This window comes from Piliocolobus tephrosceles, chromosome 16 (assembly GCF_002776525.5).
Source record: "Piliocolobus tephrosceles isolate RC106 chromosome 16, ASM277652v3, whole genome shotgun sequence".
Lineage (NCBI taxonomy): Eukaryota > Metazoa > Chordata > Mammalia > Primates > Cercopithecidae > Piliocolobus > Piliocolobus tephrosceles.
The window spans coordinates 2636408-2647776 of NC_045449.1; the positions used below are offsets into that span (position 1 = coordinate 2636408).

Here is an 11369-nt window from a genome sequence, read left to right on the forward strand (position 1 = left end):
CTGTTGATGCCTGTGTGAAGTGGCGTGTGAGTGTGCATTTGTGCACAGAAGCATGTGTGCAGGTGTCTAATGATATGTATGTCTGCGTGCATGTATATGTGTATACCTGGGTATCCTGAGTATGTGTGCAGGTGTCTAATGATTTGTATGTCTGCGTGCATGTATATGTGTGTACCTGGGTATCCTGAGTGTGTGTGTGTCCATGTGTGCCTCCCACATGCCCCTGTGCCCACGTGTGTGCATGTATACTTACATTCACGTGTGCTAGTGGAATGACATATGCGTGGCTGGTTCCTCTGGCGTGTGCCAAGCCATGGTGGGGCAGGCAGGTGAAGGTCCCTGTCTCAGGCAGCCCTCGGGAGTGCATGTGAAGGGCCTCAGTGCTCAGGCGCCCCTGAGGCTTCCAGCTGAATCTTTCTGTCCCTCCTAGGCGTGGCTGTGGGAATCCCTGGAGCGCCTTCGGGTTCCAGGAAGCTGGGGCTGTGTGGGCCGGGCTGCTAACTGGGGCTGTGGAGCAATCTGCCAGCCGAACCCCTTCCGGAGCTGTGGGTTCCTCTGGGTGTGGGGAAGCTGCCCTCCACAACCTCCTCGGCCTATCTTGGTGCCTCCTGGAGTGCAGGACACACCTCCCAGCTCTGCAGCCTCACCCACAGGAAGCTCGGGTTGGGGGCAGGCGAAGAGGGAGGTGCCACGCTGGGCTCCCCGCCCTACACCGGCACTGACCCCGCTGTACCACGGCCCTCTCACGGACAGCCCCGGGGACATCGCTGGGACATCGCTGGGAACCCGGGGTCTGCAGCCACAGCCATGTTTGGCCGGAAGCGCAGTGTCTCCTTTGGGGGCTTCGGATGGTGAGTGACAGGTGGGAGGGTGGTCGAACGATGGGAGAGAACTTAGAAGTGAAGTCTTGTTAAGTGCACTGGCGGCCGTGGGGGCAGGGGGGCTCGGGCTGTGCCTGGGAGCTGGGTCTGCTGACGCCCTGGCAGGTCAAGATGCAGGATCCTGGTGGGGACATCAGAGACCGTAAGCCTTCCCCGCTGTCCCTGGGCACAGTCTGCTGGCGAATCCTGGAGGTCTGCGCCAGCTGCCCGTGGGGAGGTGGATAGCATGAGTGTGTGTGACTGCAGTTGAATGCATGTGTCTCTGTGTGCGCGGGTTCCCGTGTGTGTGTGTGCGTGTGCATGTCTCAGATTATGTGTAAGTGTGTGTGCGCGTTTGAGCCTGTGTGTGCAGGCGTGTGTGTGTGGTTGTGACTGCCAGTCCGTGTGACCGTGTGTGAGGTGTGTGCCTGTGCATGTGAGCAGCTGCCTGTCTGCACCTCTGGCCTTCTGTATCTGTGTGTCTGTGTGTGTGACGCTCCTGTCTGTGCTGTCGGTGTGGCCTTGTGGCGGGGGAATCTGTGACCTGCTGGGCCTTTGGGAGGCCTGCTCTCTTGGCCGTGGGTTGTGAGAGGAGATCTCTCACCTGCACCCCAGGCAGCCCACCCTCGCTGTGTCCTAGCCTGAGCAGCTGTGTCTGTCCCCAGCCTTCTGCCTGGCCCCCTGGCCACTCTTGCCTCTAAGCTTCTGTCTGGGATGAGGGACGTGCTCTTTCCTCCCCGGGGGGCAGAAAGTAGGCACACGAAGGCCAAAGGCTTGTCTCTGGCTCCCAGTGCTGGCAGCTTCTCCGCAGCTGGGGAATAGAGTCTGGTGGTTTTCACGATCAGTTTCCTTTCAGTGCCTGGGCTGGGGGCGTTGTCAGACTGGGAGAGGCCCCTGAGGGAGGTGGCCAGGGGGTGTCCGCGTGTGGAAAATGGTGGACTAATGGGGGTGGCACAATGGGCGAGGGGGAGAGGGGCTGTGTTCCTCGGTAATTTTTCGCTTCCGTGTGTGTGGCTTATTTCCCTCTTCCTCCTCTTCAAAAGCACTTTGCCATCCATCCTCTGGCAGGGAGGGACCGTGGGCACTCCATGTTTGGCAGATGCGATGGTACAGACAAGCAGATGGCATGGCATCGCCTGTGTCTGCTCTCGGGCCCTCCTTGACGCCTGGGTCTGGGAGCTGCCGCCCTGAGGATAGGTGCCAGTGTCTGGGAGGCAGCAGAGGACTTGGTTTATGGTTGGGAGGGGTGTGTGTGTCTTGGCTGTGAGCCTTGCAGGGCAGGGCCCAGCAATGAGATTGTGCCCTCCAAGGCCCGCCTTTCTCTGGGAGGTGTGGAGCAGATGGGAGGCTGGTGGTCGGAAAGCTCCCTGTGCACAGGTCCCGGTCTCAGCCTAGCTTCATTCCATAGGAAGCCCTCTGTATTGAGACCCACAGCTTCAGAGCACAAGGCAACGCCGGGCCTGAGGCTTGAATCTGGGCAGGTGAGGGGGAAGACAGGAGCATGGCTGCCCAGGGCTGCCTTCGAGGCAGAGCCAAAGGTGGAGAAAGGGCCCTAGGATGTCCCAGAGGCCCCCGTGTGCTGACTCAGTGTCCACTGGGCTGTGGGTTCCAGGAGGGCAGGCTCTGCCCCATTGCGTTCACGTGGAAGCCTGGCACGTCACACAGGCTCATTTGATGCTTGTGGACTCATTGAGGTCTTTTGCACACAGCAGGTGTCTGCTTGGGGCCCCTTGAGGTTGAGGGGATGGCGGGGCCTTCTGGGCTGGGAAGGTTAGGGCAGCAAGAAAGGGGGCGAGGCTGGGGTTTGGGCCTCCTCATCTGGGATGGCTGTCAGCTGGGAGGGGATGTCACAGATCCCTGGAGCCCTGGTCCCTCCAGACAGTGAACAGGATCTCTGGGGCTGGTGTTTTCCAAGCTCCACTGGATGCAGGGTGGATAGCCTCTGGCACCAGGGGCAGACAAGGTGATGAGGGTGGGTGGTGTGGGACGGGAGAGGGAGGAGCGCCCAGGAGCTTTGGCTTCCTGAAGGGGAAAGGCCCAGCCTCACAGTCGCTCTTCATCTCCCATCTCAGCCTCTCCAAAACCACAGCCCCGCCCTGCTGAGGGCATACCCTGGTGGGCTGGCTGCTGCGTAGGCGTGGTTCGGACCGGGGCTCCTGTGACCACGGTGCCTGTAGGCGTGCGGTGGCCAGGGCTGACCCCTCAGCGGTCAGAGGTGCACGCACCAGGAGCCCCGGTTCCAGCACTGACTCCGCCTTGACCATTGAAGAACTCGAATGGGACACTGCCTCTCTCTGGGTCTCAGTTTCCCCATGTGTCAGTGGGGGATTTCTGCCTTACCCACAGCACAGGGCTGTCGTAAGGATTAACAGATTCCTTGAGAAAATGTACAACCTAAGTCCCTCCGGTGAGGGGCCATCGGGAGACTCTGTGTTGCCCGCGTTACAGCAGAGTGTGGGGCTCTGAGTCCCGCTCAGATCTGGGGGCCTGTGCGTTGAATGGGGGAAGAGGAGGGTCTGCATCCCAGAGCAGGTGGGGATTCCAGGGTGAGACCCTCAGGGACCAGTAGTGGAAGCCCTAAGGAAGGGACTCAGGAGGACGTGTGGGGAAGAAACTGGGAGAGACGTGGGCCAGGCCCCTCGAGGTGCTGCTTGCTTTGCTGTTGGAGCTGAGGTCAGAAGGCGCTGGGAGTTTACTCAGAGTGAGAAGGACCCGCCCCTAGCTCCAGGCCTCAGGGTGACTTGTGAGCTGGCCCAGCTCCCTGTCCTCTCCTCTTCCCTGTGAGTGTGGGAAGCCTGAGGCAGAGCTGAGTGGGCCAGACAAGGATGCTGGAAAGAGCCTCCAGGGTTTCCAGCATCCCGGAGCCAGTGGCAATGTTAGTGAATCTGATAGTGATGGCAACACTGATGATAGCGTTGGTGACATGTGGCGACACGGACAGTGATGGTGACACGCGTCGTGATGTGACAGGCAGCACTGGTGCTGTTGGCGGTGCTGGTGGCAGCGGAGGTCATGACCCTCCCACAAGAGGAGATACTGACAGTGGGAACACTGCCCACCTTTCTGCCTCTGGAGAGGGAGGAGGGGCCTCTCCTTGCCAGCCATAAGGGCTGGCATATGCAGGGGGTAAAAATAGAAACTCAGTGGCGCTGCCTCCCCTTCCAGCGAGGGCGGGCGCAGGCTGGGGGTGGAGGAGCTGGCTGTGAGGGCGGTCTGCAGCAAACGTGATCTTCCCCGCTCTGAACCCCTGTGCCTGATGCAACCCACCAGGGTCTGCCCCAGGCGTGAGGTCTGCCTCCCTGGATGGGCTGGTAGCTCCTGGGGCAGGAGGATCCCAGGTGCTGGGGATGCTTGCATCTTCCCAAAGCAGACGCCTGGGAAATATGGATGTCCACCCCACGTCCATGTTGACATCCATGCTGACCCATGAAGCTGGGTTGCCAGGTCCTCTTGTGAGGGTAGCCGTCATAAAGGGAGAGGCTGCACACAAAGTGCTTGCGATCCCCGGGCCTGATGTGAGATACCTGAATTCAGACTGGGCCAGTGATTTTACCTTTCTGAGCCTCGGTTTCCTCATCTCTGAACTGGGGAGCATAATAATCTGTTATAGGGTGGTGTGTGGCCTCAGCCCTCCCAGCACTCCTCTGCTAGCGGAGAACTGGCCCCTTTAGCCAGTGCCCGACAGAGCCCTGCTCTCTGGTGGTTTGGGCTGCCCTGGGGACTCCTCCCGAGCAGATGCTATGTGGGAGTCTTCAGCCTCAGCACTGACTGGAGCCCTTGCTTTTCTCTTGGCAGGATCGACAAGACCATGCTGGCAAGTCTGAAGGTCAAGTAAGTAGCAATTTCCTGTTCTGTAAAGGTCAGAGATGACGCGGATCGGAGCGCCGCTGGGCTCTCGTTCCCCCAGGTTATGGGAGACACAAGAGGGGCTGTCGTGTTTGTCTGAGTCTAGTCCGAGTCCATGGTGCCTCCAGATCGGAGGAGGCTGGACAAACTCTTATTCTGGGGGTGTTCAGGGAGAGGTAGAGGTGGGAACGGAATCACCAGGGGCCAGAGTGGTGGGAGTGTGTGTAGCAGGTGTAGCATTCGGGCCCATTATCTTTCTTTTTTTCTTTTCCTTTTGTTTTTTTTTGTTTAACGTAGTCTCAGCTCTGTCCAGGCTGGAGTGCAGTGGCACAATCTCTGCTCACTGCCACCTCCGCCTCCCGGGTTCAAGTGATTCTCCTGTCTCAGCCTCCCAAGTAGTTGGGATTACAGGCATGCGCAACCACACCTGGTTATTTTTCGTATTTTCAGTAGAGACGGAGTTTCACCATGTTGGCCAGGCTGGTCTCGATCTCTTGACCTCGTGGTTTGCCCACCTAGGCCTCCCAAAGTGCTGGGATTATAGGCGTGAGCCACCGTGCCCACCCAGGCCCATTATCTTCCTATCACTTTAATTTTTAGAAAGATAATTGTATTAGGCTGGGCGTGGTGGTTCACACCTGTAATCCCAGCACTTTGGGAGGCTGGGATGGGTGGATCACATGAGATCAGGAGTTCCAGACCAGCCTGGCCAACATGGTGAAACCCCGTCTCTACTAAAAATACAAAAATTAGCTGGGCATGGTGGCGTGCGCCTGTAGTCTCAGCTACTTGGGAGACTGAGGCAGGAGAATCACTTGAACCCGGGAGGTGGAGGTTGCAGTGAGCTGAGATCGCGCCACTGCACTCCAACCTGGGTGACAGAGCGAGACTCTGTCTCAAAAAAAAAAAAAAAAAAAAGAAAGATAATTATATTTTTATCACTTTAATTGTTATGTGAAGTCCCAATCCTGTCAGTGACGTTCTGACCTTCCCCACCTACTAGGACCTGACTAAACACCCCAGGGTGTGTGTGTGTGTGTGTGTGTGTGTGATGTCAGCTGCTCATCAAGTCATTTGTTGCCAGGTATGCCAGCATGGGCAGCCTGGCCTGGGGCTTTCTGAGGCTTCCAGGCCAGATTCAGGGTCTGGGAATTGCCTGCCTCGATTTACTGTGTGTCTTTTGGTTCGTCTGCCGAGATCCTAAGCAGGCACAGCCCTCTCCTAGAACCTCTGACCTCTCCTCCCTCACCACCTGCATTCCTTTTTCCTCTGTGTTTCTGGCCAGACCATTCTGTCTGCATCCTGATCTCCTTTTTCCTTTGAGACTTAACCAAAGCGTAGCCTGCTTCCAGCTGCACCCCTCCCGTGGGGCCATGGGTCCTGACTCACCATCTGCTCCAGTGGAGTGAATTGAAAAGGAGGGAAATTCTAGGAGGGAAAAAGCATTGGCCTCTAGCTGAAAATATTCTCCCGGCACATGTGAATTCGCTGTTGCATGGAAAATTCCTCCAATGAGTCGCCCTCCTTCCGAGGCAGCTCCTCTGGGTTGTCACTCCCCCGTCTTGGCAGAAGGTTTTTCCTGCCCGGTCTCCCTCTGTCATGCCATTCAGTTGCCGGCACTGGTTGTCTATCGCTTGGATGCAGGTCCCTGGGCAAAGTATGGCCAGTCTTGAGGGTTGGCATAGAAGAGGGTCAAAATAAGAGGCTTCCCACTTTGGTTGGTTTTGCTCAGAAAGATGAGGCTGGGCAGTTAGCAGGGCCGGGATGGAGGACAGACTGTTCCTGTCCTTCAAGGGCTTTCACTTTCTCTGTTGAGCTGATGCCAGGAAGTCAGACACGGTGGTTCACGCCTGTAATCTCAGCACTTTGGGAGGCTGAAGCGGGTGGATCGCCTGGGGTCAGGAGTTCAGGACCAGCCTGGCCAGCATGGTGAAACCCTATCTCTACTAAAAATAGACAAAATTAGCTGGGTGTGGTGGCGGGCGCCTGTAATCCCAGCTACTAGGGAGACTGAGGCAGGAGAATCGCTTGAACCTGGGAGGTGGAGATTATAGTGAGCCGAGATCGTGCCACAGCCTGGGAGACAAGAGTGAAAGGCCGTTTCAAAAAAAAAAAAGTCTAGAGCAGATGCCAGGAGTGCCATGGAGTAGTCCTGAAAGACTGCCTGGAGGAGGTGGCCTCTAAAGTAGCTCTTAGAGATGAGGCAGGATAGTGGGATCCCCATGCCTGTGCTGGCTGGGCATGGTGTGTGCATCAGTGCAGACACCATTCAATCTCGAGCTGTCAGGGCGAGTCACCCAGGGCAAGATGCTTCCCTTCTCTGGGCTTTAGTTTCCATATCTTTTGTCCAGCGGGCACAGTAATGTCCGGTTTTCCTAGAGCTTTCTAGAGCACATTTGTATACTAAGTGAGATGCCAGGCATGAAGCAGAACTACGAAGGGGTGTAGAATGGTAAGAGTGTTCTTTTGGTGCTGTTTTGGGACATCTAGTTCAATTTCACAATAGTTTATTGAGGGAGGGCCTGTTTGTAAATATAATATTTGTCACCTGGAAGTGCACCAGTCACAGGGTAGAGTGAAAAGCTGGGGGCGTGGGCCAGGGTTGAGATTGGGACCCCACTGAGCGATTATCTGGGAAGGTGATATTGGGATGATGGCCTGGGACAGTGTGTAGCACTGTGTTCTGAGTTTTATTGGTTACGATTCCTTTGACTGCAAGAAACAAAAACCCAGTGTCATCTGGTTAAGCAAAAGATGGAATTTATGGGAAAGAAAGCAGGGTGCCCCAGGGAACTGAAGGGGAGGAAGCAAAGCCAGAGCTCTGGAGTGGTTGAACCAGGAACTGGAAACCCATCGCCATGAAAATCCCAGCTAGCTTATTTGCAGACATTGATAAGCTGATCCTGAGATTCACATAGAAGTTCAAAGATAATCTTGAAAGAGAAGAAGAAAGTTGGTGGACTCATTCTTCCTGATTTCAAAACATATTGCGGCCGGGCGCGGTGGCCCATACCTGTAATCCCAGCACTTTTGGAGGCCAAGGCGGGCGGATCATTTGAGGTCAGGAGCTTCCAACCAGCCTGACCAACATGGTGAAATCCCGTCTTACCGAAAATGCAAAAATTAGCCAGGAATGGTGGCGGGTGCCTGTAGTCCCAGCTACTTGGGAGGCTGAGGCAGAAGAATCACTTGAAGCCAGGAGGTGGAGGTTGCCATGAGCGGAGATCACACTATTACACTGCAGCCTGGGTGACAGAGCGAGAGTCTGTCTCAAAACAAAACAAAACAAAAAGAAGTTTTTTTTTTTTTTTTTTTGACGGGGTTCTGGGATGTTGCCCGGCTGGAGTGCAGTGGCCGGATCTCGGCTCACTGCAAGCTCGGCCTCGCGGGTTTATGACATTCTCCTGCCTCAGCCTCCCGTGTAGCTGGGACTACAGGCGCCCGCCACCTCGCCCGGCTAGTTTTTTGTATTTTTTAGTAGAGACGGGGTTTCACCATGTTAGCCAGGATGGTCTTGATCTCCTGACCTTGTGATCCACCCGTCTTGGCTTCCCAAAGTGCTGGGATTACAGGCTTGAGCCACCGCGCCCGGCCAACAAAAGTATTGCAAAGCTATGGTTATTAAGACAGTGTGGTACGGACATAAAGATGGACAGACAGATGGATCCAGTAGAATTCAGAGTTCAGAAATAAGCCCTTGCATTTATGGCCAATTGGTGAGGCAACCAAATGCCCACCGTTGGGCGTCCTGAGTCACCAAGATGCCTCCTCTGTCTGCCTCTGCTGGGTGAGGCATCTCCTTCTATAGCAGCTCACTGCATTCCCCGCCACGTAGCGATACTCCTGCGCTGCAGCCCATGCTTCCTGGTTGCCTTGGCTCCCTCCCCAAGGACCTGGTGTCCTTGATGCCTCCCCAGGCGTCCCTGAGGCATGCAGCTGTGACGACGGGGGTCTGTCCTCACCATTATGAGGCATTGACTGTGTGCTAAGGCTTCATTGCACTGTTTTCCTGAGGCTTTGCACCCACCTCATGAAGCAGGTACCATTCCTGTCTGCGTTTTACAGATGAGAAAGTGGAGACCCAGAGAGTTTAGGAAACTCGTTCAAGGTCTTCAGGGAGGAAGTCACGGAGTTGGGATTTGAATCTGGGTCTGTGCTTTGTGGGCGGAGCTGAGTGGTTCTCACACCTGCCTCCCGCGCTACTTTCCCATTTTCTTTCCCTGATGTTCTCGAGAGTTGCGTATATAGGATCCGCGGCCGCACAATGCACCTCCGCCTCCACAACACCGTGGGTGAGAAGGCCGCTGGTTTGCTGGGGCCCATCCCCTTACTGGAGGCCTGGATCGAATGGGGTCTGTGGTGCCTGGGTGAGTTGGACACTCAGAAGCAAGGATTTACTTAACTGCAGTGCAGGGGTACAGGGGCTGGAACACTGGAGGAGAGGTGGCAACAGTACCGTGCAGGAGAAGGAGGCTTGCGTGTGGGATATCACCGCCGGCTAACACATGGGCAAATTGATTTATTAGCCTCTCTGGGTCAGTTTCCCCGTCTGTAAAGTGGGAGGGGTGGATTCGCGTCCAGCCTGCTCTCTTCCAGCCTTGACATTCTAGGAGTTTGCATTCATGCCTTGGGTCCTTTTGCATTTTTCTCAGGACCTTGGTGACGGTAGGGGCTGGCTGTTGAGTGAGTGAATGCATGGCTGTGTGAATGGAAGTCTGAGAGCAGGGGCTCTGCGCATTTCGTCTCTGACTCCTTAGGGCCTACACGGTGCCTGGCACAAAGCAGGTTTTCTGTCTGTATTTGCTGAATGAATCAACGATGGATCATCGTGGTTGGCCCATCACATGCAGGTGGAAGGATGGAGAGAAAGAGACAGGCTGAGCGTGGGGGGATCCCTCTTCTCCAGTCTGCTCTGGGGGCCCGCGGGGCGGCGTGAGGTCCCTGTTGGCCAGGTGCCTGGGGTTTTCTTGTGGAGCTCCTTGAAGGAGCAGCCAGAGGGGGAGGATCTGAGCCGGGAGCCTCCAAGACACTCCTCTTGTCCTTTATTTCTTTTTTGAGATGGCGTCTTGGTCTGTTGCCCAGGCTGGAGTGCAGTGGCGCGATCTCGGCTCACTGCAACCTCCGTCTCCCGGGTTCAAGCGATTCTCCCACCTCAGCTTCCCGAGTAGCTGGGATTACAGGCGTGCACCACCATGCCCAGCTTTTTTTTTTTTTTGTATTTTTAGTAGAGATGGGGTTTCACCATGTTGGCCAGGCTGGTCTTGAAATCCCGACCTCAGGTGATCCACCCACCTCAGCCTCCCAAAGTGTTGGGATTACAGGCGTGAGCCAGTGCACTTGGCCAAAACCTCTGCTCCTTTTTGCTGGCCCCTGCACTCCCTCCAGAGAGACCCCTACATCTTTGCTAAAGAAAGAGATGCGGCCGGGCGCGGTGGCTCAAGCCTGTAATCCCAGCACTTTGGGAGGCCGAGACGGGTGGATCACGAGATCAGGAGTTCGAGACCATCCTGGCTAACACGGTGAAACCCCATCTCTACTAAAAATACAAAAAACTAGCCGGGCGAGGTGGCGGGTGCCTGTAGTCCCAGCTACTCAGGAGGCTGAGGCAGGAGAATGGCGTAAACCCGGGAGGCGGAGCTTGCAGTGAGCTGAGATCCGGCCACTGCACTCCAGCCTGGGCGACAGAGCGAGACTCCGTCTCAAAAAAAAAAAAAAAAAAAAAAAAAAAGAAAGAGATGCGTGTAAGTGTGTGTGTGTGTCTGTCTGTCTGTCCGCCGCATGGGCTCCAGCTACCTGAGGTGACCATCACGCACAGGGGCTGGCTGCGGTGGCCTGGAGTGAGCATGTGGATGGTTCAGGGTAGCCCGTCTCCACTGCTGGGGCACACTCTCATGCATACTCCTGAGGGATGGGGAAGTCTAAAATCCATTGCCTAGTAGGAAAAAAATCCAGCTTTTAAGTGGGTGGCTCCGGCCCTTGCTCCCTAGAAGTGGCACCTCTGGAAAGCGACAAAGCCCGTGATGGGACCTGGGTGTGGCTGTGCTCTCTGATTCCTTCCTTAGGAAAAGGATGCGGAGGGCCTGAAGGAGGTCCTGCCTAGCCGGGCCAGCATGTCAGTTCTACCGTGGTTTGACCAGAAGATACCACACAGCCGCCACTATTCTAAGTTTCAGATTTAACCAGCTAAGAATGGAAAGTCCTTAGAAAGGAAGGAGCCATGAAGGGCAGGAGCGCAGTGTGTCTCCGGGCAGCTTTCCTCGGTCCCTGGAGACTCCAGTGTCAGCTGCTGGAGACATTGTCCATGAGAGCAGGGGCTTGCCACAGCCAGGAAGCTTGATTTCTTCTCTGCTGCAACCCTTTTATTACTATTATTATTTTTGAGACGGAGTCTCGCTTTGTCGCCCGGGCTGGAGTGCAGTGGCCGGATCTCAGCTCACTGCAAGCTCCACCTCCCGAGTTTACACCATTCTCCTGCCTCAGCCTCCCAAGTAGCTGGGACTACAGGTGCCAGCCACCTCGCCCGGCTAACTTTTTGTATTTTTTAGTAGAGACAGGGTTTCACCGTGTTAGCCAGGATGGTCTCGATCTCCTGACCTCGTGATCCACCTGTCTCAGCCTCCCAAAGTGCTGGGATTACAGGCTTGAGCCACCGCGCCCGGACAC

General features: G+C 55.8%; 1 protein-coding gene across 2 annotated transcripts in view; it reads left to right on the top strand.

The window, feature by feature from the left end:
* The first annotated feature begins 540 nt into the window (after window positions 1-540).
* RAP1GAP2 (RAP1 GTPase activating protein 2) overlaps window positions 541-11369 on the top strand; it is a 238936-nt gene continuing 228107 nt past the window's right edge. The window contains exons 1-2 of one of the 2 annotated variants that reach the window (XM_026449613.1): window positions 541-851; window positions 4656-4691. In XM_026449613.1, the coding sequence (XP_026305398.1) occupies window positions 808-851; window positions 4656-4691 (80 nt within the window). In that variant the 5' untranslated portion in view covers window positions 541-807. The remainder of the gene's footprint in view (window positions 852-4655; window positions 4692-11369) is intronic. The other variant, XM_026449608.2, reaches the window with a different exon arrangement.